This window comes from Diorhabda sublineata, chromosome 3, assembly GCF_026230105.1.
Source record: "Diorhabda sublineata isolate icDioSubl1.1 chromosome 3, icDioSubl1.1, whole genome shotgun sequence".
NCBI classification, from domain to species: Eukaryota; Metazoa; Arthropoda; class Insecta; order Coleoptera; family Chrysomelidae; genus Diorhabda; species Diorhabda sublineata.
Genome location: NC_079476.1, coordinates 41888204 through 41902023, shown reverse-complemented (window position 1 = coordinate 41902023; position 13820 = coordinate 41888204). Strand labels below are relative to the sequence as shown.

The 13820-nt window shown below is 30.6% G+C and overlaps 1 protein-coding gene across 1 annotated transcript; it reads right to left on the bottom strand.

The window, feature by feature from the left end:
* Positions 1-946: 946 nt before the first annotated feature.
* LOC130441268 (annulin) lies at positions 947-13496 on the bottom strand. Its single transcript, XM_056774863.1, has 7 exons — positions 13198-13496; positions 4294-4527; positions 3806-4030; positions 3506-3752; positions 2574-2764; positions 2162-2508; positions 947-2017 (listed from the first exon to the last, which is right to left on the bottom strand). The coding sequence occupies exons 1-7, from the start codon at positions 13313-13315 to the stop codon at positions 1094-1096; spliced, it is 2286 nt and encodes a 761-aa protein (XP_056630841.1). The 5' UTR covers positions 13316-13496; the 3' UTR covers positions 947-1093.
* Positions 13497-13820: the final 324 nt, after the last annotated feature.

Below are 13820 nucleotides of genomic sequence, written 5' to 3'. Positions count from 1 at the left end.
TCTATTATCGAATAGTTTTTTCTCTACCCAGTTGTGGAAATTAAAAAAGGGATTATTCCTATGAGTATAACACATTGTCTCATAGATGGCAGTGTAAATTACATTCCAATTATACAAATTATTTATTATTATTTCCAAACATTTAATATAGATACGTTATTATTAGAATTTTATTATTATTAATATTCATCATTATATGTCACGGAAACATCGACAGTTTTGTTTTGGGAGAACAAAAAGAATTCTTCCGAATAAAAGTTTTATCTACGCAACAGTAGATGTCATAAATAGTATATACAGATTAAATACAGTTATTATAAGGTTTACAAAAATATATAAAAGCTTCACAAATCCAATAAAAATTTGAAAAACTGGATAAAACTGAATTATATTAAATATATTCGTTCGCGACATCTATCTTCACTTTCATGCACTTATACACGATAATATTCGCGAAAATACGAAGTCAGCGACATCTGTTAATTTTCTTTCAAACTTCATTAGAGTTAACGACAAAGTCTGAATACGAACGAATGTTTGTAGACACAAATTTAATAGTTTTTGAATTTGTTCCTTATAGGCTATATAATAATATATATTCCGCTTTAAAAACCGTTTCTAGTTTTATTAGTTGTCCGTTACTGATTCCAATATGATGTTAAAAAAGGTTACTTCAATTTTTGTTATTTTGAGAATGATTCCCAAACACAAAAACGTTTAGGAAATTACTGGAATGAGAAAAATAAGGAAAATTACGAAAAACAGATAAAAAATTGGACAGCATCAAACGCTTTTACAGATTGTATTGTTGTTCACTGCTATAAAGTCAAATTCAGCGCCATCTAGTGACACGCGATGCTCGCCAATTATATAATATTTGAATCTATAGCTGCAAAATTAGTAATTATTCTGTTTCATCTTAAACTTGGTAAATAAAACTAAGGAACATACTTAAAAATTTTAATTTTCGTGTACTCTAAAAAAACATAATAAATAATAAAAGGTTCCGAACTAGTTTATTCTGTTCCGTTTAAAATCAAGGATATCATCAGAAATAATTTATTGAAAATGATATGAAGCCGAAGTCGCAATTTCAAATGGTCTCTATATCCACGTCGTTATCCAACGCATTGATATATTTTTTGGGTTCGACCATTATCGAAATAAAACCGTCTACATCATCCATTTGCTTACAAACAAACTTGGCGGCTATAGTATGTCTCCCTATACGCGGAGGAGTGAACTTAAACTCCCCTTTGGCGCGACCTCCTGGTGGAACGCTCTCTTTAGCAAATACTTTGAGTTTATCCTCAATTCCAGGACCTTCGACGGTAAATACACCTTTTTTAATTGCTATAGGAAGAGGATTCTCCACTGAAATGTCAACGTAAGTTTCAGTATCTTCTATAGGTGGCGTCTTTAGTTTAATTTTAATATCGGGTTTTCTAATTCTAAAATCATCTTGCGCTACGTACTCAAAGTTTGTGTCTTCGACTCTAGCCAAACATACCGCATTGAAAGCGCACTGATCAATCACTCGTTTAGCATAATCTTCATAAGTAACCTCCAGTTTTATTTCGTGGGTTTCCTTCGGTTTAACAGTTATTATATATTTTTCTTGTTTCACATTATCTCCAACCTTCCCCGTATAATTGACAACTTCCACTCTTATTTTTACGGAGATCCTGTATTCTTCCGTTTTACTTCTATTTTTCATATTCAACACCACATTGAATGGCTGACCTATTTTCACGTCATCTATAAGTTTGAAATCGAAATATACGTCGTTGAAATCTTCGTTCAGGTAGTACCTAGAGAATAAATTCTCCGATTGACGCAGAGCTCTTAACATTATTGAACGTTCTTCATTGGTAGTTTCTTGAAATTTGTAGTTATAAGTTATATCTTCCCTATCGAAACTTCCTGGGGCTTTCGTGCAGATCAATTTGCCGATACCATAAGTATCTTTATCTAACAGTTTCAAAGGTTGGGTGGGTCCCGAATATTTCCAGAAAATCTACAACAAACTTTTTAAATTAGTTTAGAGGATACAGAAAAATTTTGAGTTATCAGAGAAGACATTGCATCAAAAAACCAGCCACAAGACGAGATGGGGTTTGAAGAAACTAGAGGAATTTTTTCGTGTTTCGTGTGAAATTACCTTATCGGCGTTAACTTCGGAATAAAGAAAATTTGTATCGTAAGGTCTCGATATCTCTCCTTGTTTAACAGCGGCTACGGAGGCAGGGCCGCATCTATATTTATCGGCACTCAACTCTTGGGGTGTAGCATCTATGGCTTGCCATCCTCCATACTGGCTTCCGAGATCGGGGCGATCCATAAACACTTCGTTCCATACGTGGAAATTCCAAACGGAATCAGAAACCATTTCCTCCATGATAGATCCGTCTTCGTTTAGAAAATAATCCACGGTAAGGGAGTTCTGAGTGTCGTGCGCTGAAGAGTAGTTCGTTACCGTTCTAGCTGGTATTCCTATCGCTCTGCAAGCTGAATTATTAATCAATAAACTAAGCTCTTTAAATATGTATATTTCAAACTATAAATTGATATACCTGTTGCTAGAACACCGGCAAATACCCAACACTGCCCGTATTTGACTGGTTTTTTCTTCTTATAATATTCTTGTAGTATTTCGCGGCTTCCCAACCATTTCGTAGGAGGTGTACCGCCACTGTGATCGGTCGACCAATTCCCCATCACTGCTCCATTATCGTCTGGAGAATTCACAGCTGCAGCTAACGCCCTATAATATTAAAAATGGAAATAGCATGTTTAGAAGCTTGCAAAATTTCTCCTTTCACTAATTTTCTAGATATAACTTCATGTATTTCGAACCCACAGCATATTTGAGTTAAGAAAAGTAATTTTTCTGATATTTCCGATGTCGTTTATCAAAATATCAGCTTCAATACTCATATAAAGAAAACTTTTTTGTTTTTTAGATAAAAAAGGAAGTCGATCTGCAGGATGGGTACTGCTATTACTTAATACTGATCGAAAACTCGCTTGGATTTTAAATTCACCTGTTCTGGCTACATCAGATTATTATCTTAAGCTTGAAAAAATGACTATATTTCATACTGAATACCAATAAAGAATATAAGGTTTATTGGTGCGTAAAGTTTTATAATAAAACAGGTAACTCAAGTAGTAGTGGTAGACTGAAGGTAAACAGTTTACTTTGAGTCTCTGAAGACGATAATTTGGTTATCGAAACGCGCGTCAGACAGTGTAATTGTGAGGATTGGTGTATTAAACAGTGTGTTCAGTATGAATATCATCAACAGTTCCATAAATTCCAGAAAGAACAAAGTTAGCTTCATCATTGCTATTATTAATAACTTCAAACAAAAAGACGATTCAACAACATGTTTTCTGATGGCTGCAATTAGCTGTAATCAATATTTTATTGTACAAAAATCGAAATATGTAATCTATATTTGATATGAAAAAAAAAATTATATAATTTTAGTTCATTAATTACCTGGTGATCATCACAGGATCTGATCTAAGTTTAACTTTGATTTTTGCTACTACATTTATTAAATATAAAGAGCATTCCAAAATATCTTTATCGAATTGATTATATTTCCATATCACAGGTCGAAGTCTATTATAAGTTCCTCTCCAAATTAAACCGGTATCATTAAGTACAGTCTCTTCTCTCCATTCGCTCGATTTTAAATAAACTTGATCGTATACACACCAAGGATTGAAAAGAAGATAAATTCCTGGAAATTATTGTAACTAAATCGAAACACACGAATTTCGAATGTTTGCTTACCCGTCTCCCAACTGTAACTAAATGCTCCCGAATCATTAATAAGTTTAGTATCGACTTCCATACACCATTTTCCGACTATAGCATCTGGGGGGGTTGTAATTTGGATCGAAATAATACAACCTTCGGCTTTATCTAATATCACATTCCACGACAAGTTTTTATCGGTTTTTGTTAGAAGAGGAACTGCTACCAAAGAACCGTTACCGTGAGACAGTCTTTCTTCGCCTAGAAGAGTTGAAATTGTAAATTAACGATGGGGTTATTGATTGCAGACAGTTTAGGATTAACTCTGAATATGTATTATTTCTAAACGAGTGCGCGAATTTGAAAAATTTTTACTTTTCGCGGAATATAAATTTCAATTGCAACTATTTCTATTTTCTCCTCAACATTCACGTTCATAAAAGTGTTTTACACCTTTCTTTCTTTTCTATTTTTTAATAAAAATCCGTGAAAAGTCGAAACAGATGTCTGATATCTTCACTTACCATCGACGAAAAATATAAAAGAAACACCGTCTTTAGTTACGTCGTAAGGTCGATTCAAAGTGATATCTAATTGGAAACTTTGACCTCTTCTCACCACCAATTGAGGATAATAATCACGTTCCATTAAATCGTATCGAGTCGTATGATGAAATGGTCCGTTGATTTTTATACAAGCATCTATATTTCGTATGATCAGGATATCGGGATCGTCTATTACATCGTTTTCTGAATCTCCTGCAAAAAAAATTGAGGAAATTGAAATCGAACCTATAATAATTTCGAATTTCTATAGATACTGTAACTTTGTTATTTTAAATAAAACACCTTGTATATTAATATATTTTTGAAATCTACGTAAAATTTTAATACACTTTTGTCTCATAATTTTTTCCGAAATACTTGCATACTTTTTGAGTTATTAATTTTTTTTTTCAAAAAATTTGGCCGATGCACACCCTTCAAAATTATTTTTTTACAAGGATACCATTAAAAATATGAAAATGGTTTCTATTCGTTTGCTTTAAGCAAGCTCAGATGTATTTGAATCAATGTTGAAATTTTTTTCATTTTATACAGGGTGTGTATAAAAAGTGTCCAAAGTTTAACTGTATAAATATGAAATTTCTTAATTTTTTTAAATAGAACCACCCGGTTTTTTCCGTTTAAATGCATTCGGGGGTTAAAAAATAAGGCAAATTCATACATACATACTTTTCCAAACCTAAACCTTACCGTTATCCAGATATCAAATGTTTTCTATAAATTCCTTTTCTTAAAGGGTATTCCATTTAAAGTAACAAAGTTAGTTAAAAAGATCGTATCCGAAAGCTCAAACGTAGAAGTTTTCATGATTTTACTACAAGTATTTCGCCATTTATACAGATAGTTTTAACTCGTCGTGGGACACCCTGTATAATGGAGTTGCTGGAGTATTATAATTCATACATTACATACAGGGTTTTTCAGAAAAACTTCGAGGAAATTCGGGACGTCCAAATAGTTTTTTTTATTCTAGTAATTCATTTCTTAGTAATTCAAAACTTGGATTGGGAAAAAAATAAAATCAACGATCTTACACTATCAGTTTCTTTCTTTTGGGGTACATTTTATACAACACCAAATCATTCATACTGAACAAACTGTTTATTACACCAACAATCAAAATTACACTGTCTGACGCGCGTTTCGATAACCAAATTATCGTCTTCAGAGACTGAAGGTAAACTCTGAGTTTGGTGTAGTGGTTTTGCCGGGTATTGTTGAATAAAAATCGGAATTATTTCTTTTAGTTGGGTAATTGAGGTTAACTTCAGTACTCAAACTATAAAAGTAACGAAATTTTTGTAACTTGAAGACACATTCAAAGAGGTCCAATCAACAAGACCTCCAGAAACGTAATCCATAACGAAGATGCTTTTCGAACAACGAGTAGTAAGGTGTTAAAGTAGTTGTTCAGACACAGATTTAATAGAAAAACAAGCATCGGAAAATTTTTTCACCAAAGAGTCTACGTGTAAAAATGTAGACCAAAAAACTTGATCGACTTTGGAGATCGTATTGTTGAGTTTTGGAGGTTGTAAAATTGCAGGAAAAAACTAAAGTTTTCTCAGTATTTAATCAGGACTTTGCCCATGGTAGAATGAACCTCTCCAGAGGATCCAAGTTTGTAACATTATTAATGAATATCAAAAAAAGTATTGGACATAAAACTGAACCTTGAGGTACACCATTACTGGTAAATTACTCGAAACTTTACCATTAGATCGTAACAGCTGTTTTGTTACATTCCAAGTAAGAAATTAACCATTTTAGGAAGGAATATCTTAGAAGCCTTACTACTCTAAATTGTTAATCGGAATTTAGAGGTGAACAGAATCGAAGGCATTAACGAAATCACAAAAAAAACCGTTATTTAGGGCATTTATTAGGTAGGAAATCAGATTGTCGAACTTTCAATATTTCATTTTCAAAAAGAAAATGTAATTTATTTCTCATTTCTTAGACCCTTTTGATACGTTTATGTCTCTAAATCTTCTTGATTTTAAGTATTTTCTGCTTCAAAATTAGTTTTTTTTAATAATTTTACAAAGGTAGATAAAATATTTTCATGAAGATTTAAAGATTTAAACGTCAATTATTATATATCTTTAAATAATTTAAAAAAAAACTAATTTTGAAATAAAAGAAACTTAAAATCAAGAAGATTTAGAAACATAAACATATATCTAATTATAATGCGTTTGTGGTTTATTCAAGAAGTTGTTTATATTCACTTTTTTTTTTCAGTTTAGTATCAAATCGTAAGATTTACCAAGAAATATTGTGTCAAATTAAAAAATCATGAGTAACAATTCGTCTCTTTCAATATTTAACAACTGAGCGTCACATAAGTTAAAAATAACTAATTTTGTTTAGTTAACGTCCAGTACCGAGATTTAGTAAGAGGTTCACCTTGACTTAGTAAGGATACCTCAATGAACAATTTGGCGTTGGAGGAAGTGTAATAAACCAGGGCGGTATTAAAAAAAATATTACAGAAATAGCTATAAAATACAATAATAAGTTTTCAATCGGGGAGATGTATTGGTACATTTTTGGAATTATGAAATAAGCTTAGCAAGATTGTAATTATTTGACTTGAATAAAATTCCTTATTCGTTATTGAGAAACGTGTTCACAACAACGAGTGGTATTTGTTTGTGTCGAATAATGTCAATTTTATTTTTCATTATATGGAATTTTTATGAGAATCTCTCACTCAATATGAAAACGGTTCAGAAATACAAAAATGAACAGGATTTTTATTCCAAATAACATCCTGTTTGGATTTCAAAAAATCCAGGACGCGTCATTTGAAGTCACATTATTAAATTTGACTTTCGCTAGTCTATTTTGCATTTAGCGATCATTTTACACAATTTTGAACAAATTAAATTGGGAAATGAGACTAGATTATGCGACAGCGCGAAAAATCAGAAAAAATAAGAAAAGATGTACAAAACAATGTACTCAATGTATTAAGGGCGAACTTAGAAAGAAATATGAACTTAATACTAAGAGGATGGACGATTTGGAAGAGACTAGATTGGCCAAAATACGAAAATAATGGAAAGAAACATGTTAAATAACAACAAGAGAAAGATTATAAGCTCCGATCCTGTTTTGGCTTTTTATTGTTTTTCATTTTCATAAAATTATAATGTGGGAAGTATTACATCTATGAAATCTATATATGTACTCTAAGTGCCTACACTAGAGTTACTTATTAACTTATCAATGTCTATATTCCAATGAAATTATTATAAATAAATGCAAACACAATCAATATTTCAAATGTTTTTTTATAAGAATCTTTTTTTACGTTTTTGAAAACGGTTCTGTTCTATGACGTTTTTTTTTCGCAAATATTTAACGTAAATTGTACAAATCAAACAATCTTCAATAAAAAAAAGTACACGGTGTCTCATCGAAACTTATCCAAGAAATAACTGCCGAAGTAGTAGTAACTTTCTAATAAAGTATATCGAACTTCATAAAAGTTTGTATTTTCTGTAATCATTTTACCTTGATTTTAGGTCTCTATAAATTAAAATTTCGTATAAAAAGTATATAATATCGACGTTTCGACTATTTTCAGTAGTTATCAAAATATATATTTTCATTTTGCTTGTAAACGAAATTTTATTTGATAGTAACTTGAAATCAAGATAATTTATCAAAAAAATCAAATGAAAGAGGTCCAAGAACTGAAATATTGAAAAAGTTTTTTATTGGGTGAATTCTAAAATTCTAAAAACTGCTCCCAAAAATCTCTATTTAATTTTTTAGATGCTGAAAATATGTTAATATACAGAATAGCGAAACCGTGTAATTGAATTTTACAGAAATAAACTGACCTTCTACTATTAGAAAATTTATGATATATTAAAAACAAACATTGTGAATGTTGATTTTAAAAGATTTCAATACAATACTAGAATTAACTCAATAGGAGATTACAAATTATTTGGTGAATCATGCTTTATAACATCCAAAATCTCTTAAACACTCCATAATCGAATAGATCTCGCACTGTTTTTGTTTCTCGATAATATTCAATTAAAGTAATTTTCTCGTCGCTCCTGTATGTACTCATTCCATTCCGCGAATTATGTAGGTGCATTTTAATGCAATTTAAATAATAATGAACGCATTGATACACGTCTATTTATAATTTTTTGATTGGCTTCTGGTAGTAAAAGTATTTGAACCATAAGTAATCTATGAATCGATGAAATCAAAAATTTTATATCTACGTCAGTTACAATATTCACGTTTTTTTTTCATTCATTTGCGCTGAAAAAGAATGTAATTTCTGAATCGGTCAAAACTGCACACCAGAAGTTGTTGAATGGTAACTGCGGCGACTATGAATCTTCTCCCTGGAAAAACGTACTAAAACAGGCTTCGCAGAAAGAGTGTTACTAGATTATTTTGAAACTAAATCCAAAATGTGGAAGACTTATTCAAAACTGAAAGGCACCTTAATGGTAAATAACGACGTAGACATCAGTAAATACTCGAAACTAATTGCAAATTTGAAAAATAAATCAGTTGGCTATAGATTCAAAAAATCTAAAACATTCGCCCGTGAAGAAACTAACAAGTTTATGTTGCAAACTCTTGTTGCAAATTCTTCAGGTTGCTTTAATATTTGGAATGGCAGGAGCTCTGCGGATCGAGGAATTATATAAAATGAACTGTAACTAAATTTTTGTTTATTTCAGTTTAACATACCTCGACAGCGCTGGTCATTGGCACACAAAAACAATCATAAGTTATATAAAGGATTGTTACAAAATCTATTACAATGCTTTAAGAAACTCCACGATTTTCCTTATTTCCGTCGGGCATTTAAGTGTCTCCATGAGGTTGGTTTTCATATCAAACTGTTGATACGCGGTAGAATATTCTCTGCAGTCGGTGAGGATGTGCTTAACAGCCACAGGATCTTGACAAGGACGACTCTCTGACGACATCAAATAGCCGTGTGGTTGATGCGAAGTCTTCTTATTGTAACAGCTTCCTTCCTATTTAAAAAGTTTAGGGAAATGTGAGAAGTAGATGGGTGGATGTGATGTACCTAGTGCTGTAGTACTCTTGCTCCATGTATCGCGCCAAGATTTTTTAATGAGGTGTTTGAAGTTAATCTTCAGATCACTGGCCAGCTGTACTGGGATTTCAGGATGATTCTTCGTGGCTTCTTTGGCATGGCGATCGGCACATTCATTTCCAGCAATTCCAGTGTACGATGGAAGCCAGATGAGAGAGAATGTTATGTTTTGGACTATTGGATGGTTGGTGAATATGGTTGTGATTGACTGTATGGATGAACGAGAGTCAGTACATATGGCGATATGTTTGTTTCAATTCATCAATAATAATTATAAAGTCATTTAATGAATATTTTTTGAGATAATAACTGTTTTTTTATTAAATAGCAGAGTAGAGTTCACGTGTTAAATATACAACTTTGAATAGTCAAAATATACATACTGATATTTTCCCAAAAATTTTCGAAGAATTATTGGAAATTGAGAATAATATTTGTGAATTATCATTTTTGAATCGCTCTCTATTTCAGTTCTACACAAAATTATTTCAACTAGTTTCAATACCAATGGATTAAAAATTTTCAATTTCAAGATATAAAACTCAATATTTAGATTATTATCGAAAATAATAAAATCCTATATAAACCAAATATTATCATAATTTCTCCAGTATTTGCTTTTAAAATATTTCGAAAATTCTATTTTTGTTGCTGTTTCAATTCAAACATATGTCTTATGCATCGCCTTGAACTTTTTATTGCATTCTATTGATATAATATCTATTAATAAAAATTTGAAAAAAAAAACAATAACTTAAACTTGTATGGTAATTTTGACAATTGCATTACTTATATTCAGTCGTTCAATGTAATAAAAACTAAGAAAAAGGTGACTAATCAAAATTATTTTTAGTCAAATATTTACAGATTGTTGCAATTCGAACTTATGTAACATTATGTGAACAAAGCGAGTAATTGTTTAAAAATTTCTAGACATGTTTTCAATTCTAACTGAAAAAACAAATCCACAGTTTCCAAAATTCATAAATTTCAAATGTAATGTAATATCAAATCTATCGACCTTGACAATGAATTTTAAAATATTATTGTATTGTAAGTTTGTATCAATTGATTTCTCAATTTTTGTAATTAGAATTTAGAATATAAATTAAATGTTTTGGTTTTCAAGACTTTTCGTTCAAAAACTGAATTGTAGGACATATTTTTATTATCAGTTGAACCTATCTACAAAAATATCTATCATTTGTATTGTTATACAAAAAAAGTTCATTATTTTCGTATTGACTCTGTACTAATTATAAAATTTTAATTATGTAGAAATCGTTGGGTTCTTATTGAAAACGTCTATCAATTAACTTTGATATTAAAAAAAAAAGATATATAGTTGTATTCGAAGTAACTAGCTTGAATTAATATCCTTCAAAGTACCGAGTATTTCTAGAAGCTTCTTTCAGAAAGGCTCTTACCTACTTTAGCGCGGTTTTCTTAATGACACAAATGATATCGAAAATTCCCCATTTTAGACATATTATTATAGTAAAAATCAGCAGATGGTACTATATTTAATAATTATTGCGGTTGCTAAATGAAATTTTCATCATCCAAAATCTCGCACATCAAAACCGATTCGAAACATGGCGATTAGTCAAGATGAAGAAGTTCCCTGTTGGCTAATGTTTCAGGTCTCTTTCTTCTCTTGTTTCTCTTCACATAAACTCTAATTGTAAGTCGTTCCAAGCCATTGCCAGCTTCCATCTCCAGTGACAAGCAAGCTAGCAAAAAAATTCGGGTCTAAATGCAGACGATCTTTTAATTTAATCCCGATCATTCCATGCTTTTAATTGACTAATTTCCATTGTTAAATAACTTTCAAACAGTCTTCGAAGTTACTAAAGTATCGACATTTTGCGAGCTTTGGTTTATATTGATAACAGTGGTACCCTTTACTAGAATACCCTATACTAGAAATTGGGGATATAATGAAAGTGGTTTCATTAATTAGACCTTCTGTATGTCTTCCGTTGAATGTGTGATCTTTCAAAATAACTTTATTCCTCCTTTTAGGAAATTTATTTTTTTACTAATTTTGCATAAACCTCCCCACAAATATATTATGTACAAAACTGTTTTTTAACTGATAATTTGGCACCGCACTTCCAAATCTAATTTTTTTTTGAAATCGAAGGGAATATTTTGCAAACAAACCATTCCAGAAATCAATCTATCCATTTCCAATGATCTAGTATTGGAGCTACACCATTTTGGATTCTTTATCAAAGTATCTTTGAGATTAATTTGTTTTTTTTGGCTTCTTCGAGAGGCTTTGATGTCGAAATACAAAGTTTGCATTCGCAGATATTTTACTAAAGAAGTTAAAAATGAAGCTTGTTTTTGGTTTAATTATTAGAACTCTAATAAAATGTAACACATTAAATAAAGACACACAAAACGCATCAGAATCTCAAGATTAAAAAAAAAACAAAAAATTGAATTACCTCCGATTTAAAAGTATGGGAACCGAATTCGATTTCATATCAATCTGAAGTTTTGATTTTTCGAATTTATGAAAACTGTTTTTTTTACTATTATTCTTTTATCCAGAATAAAATATGATAATGCCTGTAAAAATTCCACCATTTTATGGTTTTTTGTACCATAGTCCGGTCAATTTATACATTCGAAGTTACATAAATTACCGCCAATATGAAAATCAGTAAAATTGTTTAAAATATACATAATTAAAAATAAAATTTGAAAGTTCCCTATCATTTTTCGCAATTATCAGCAAATCGGTAAGTTTTATCATAAAAATATCTCAGACAAAAATTGTAGATCATAAAATTATCTATAATAAACGTATCAATACTTTTTTTTTCTACGAGCCACCGTTTCTGAGATATAATGATTCAAAAAGTGCATGTAAATTGCAAGCAAATTTAGCACTGCACCTCTTTTTGCAGCTGTAAAACAAAATGGGCTCAGCAGTTTTTCGCGCGTAGGTGGAAATAAAATTTGAAGGGGTTCTAATGTAACTTCCAACCCCAATCTGTAGGGTTTAGATGATGACCAAGCCACACTCGAACTTGGTACTATACCCGAAAAAGATGTTGATCAGCAACAGCTCAAACCAATTGAACTTGTTTTTTACTTTTAGTATTTTTAACGAAATTTATCGATACTTATCTAGCCAGGTAAAATGGTAAAATGGAATGACCTATAGAAAAAGAAAATTAACATATATTGCAACTCTAGAGATGTATATACATGTCGTACTTGTATATTATGACGATTACAACTTTTTATATCTCAGAAACGGTGGCTCGTAGAAAAAAAAGTATCGATACGTTTATTATAGATAATTTTATGTGATACAATTTTTATTTCGAGTATTTTCATGATAAAACTAACCGTTTTGCTGAAAAACGCGAAAAACCCCTTTCCATACACGTAAATTTCATTTTCAATTATACTGGTTTGCATTTAAGTAGCTTCACTCTTATTTTTTGGTCTAATTTGACCGGACTATCAGTAGTTTAAAATAATTAATTGTACAGGTTACAAATAGGGTTGAAAAACCGTAGCAATGACAATGAAAAAATGTTTTTGATATTTACTAGATTTTAATGAATTTCGTATTTTTTATTTGCTGACGACATTTCTAATGAATAAAATATTTTAAAACAATTTGTTGTTGAATAAGGCATGATCGCCATCTATCTTTAGAAAGCGTAATGTTGAATTTTTTGTATTTATAAAAATTTTTTTATTTATTTTAATTATGAAAAACTTACCGGCTTCTTTAGGCTTTGGCATATGCTGTAACTGTAAATCCGCGTTAAGTTTCCATTTTGCTCTAAAAAATGAAAAGCCTCCGGGGCAACATCTTTCAGAAAAATTCATTCTTCCCATAATATTAAAACTGGTAAAATAATTTGAATATATACAAATTTCAAAAATAAATTAAAAAACTTATTCAACACTTTCAAATCATAATTTTTATTAACAAATTTTATAAATAGAAAAATATCTAGTTGATATATTATGTTGAAATGAAGCGCGTGTTACTGAATTCGCGATTCTTATAAAACTGAGAGCATTTTATATGTTACTTTAACATCTCCCACGCCTTCGACATCGTTTTCATTGTTAAAATTGTTCTCCCGTCTAAAGATTTTCTTCATTAATGAATCCAATTCCACTACGATATTTTTTAATGATATATTTAAAAAAAAAATTAAATTGTTCATTATTTTTAACACTATTTCATTAGTTTGTACGTCGTAAACAAACTATTACTTTTACATTTTCCTCCTCCCATCATAATGTTACGGATAAGTTCGCAAAATGGTTCCCTAGGCCGGCACTGACCAGCTACCATGAAATATTAAAAATTCACGTTTTTTATAAATGGCAG

What these genes read in the sequence shown, in the direction of transcription:
- LOC130441268 (XM_056774863.1), bottom strand. Translation starts at nt 13,315, where the DNA reads ATGGGAAGAATGAATTTTTCTGAAAGATGTTGCCCCGGAGGCTTTTCA. An exon ending in GCCAAAGCCTAAAGAAGCCG is followed by an intron (nt 4,528 to 13,197) that starts GTAAGTTTTTCA and finishes TTTTTTTTGCAG; the next exon opens with GAGATTCAGAAAACGATGTA. An exon ending in CCGAAGTTAACGCCGATAAG is followed by an intron (nt 2,018 to 2,161) that starts GTAATTTCACAC and finishes AGTTTGTTGTAG; the next exon opens with ATTTTCTGGAAATATTCGGG.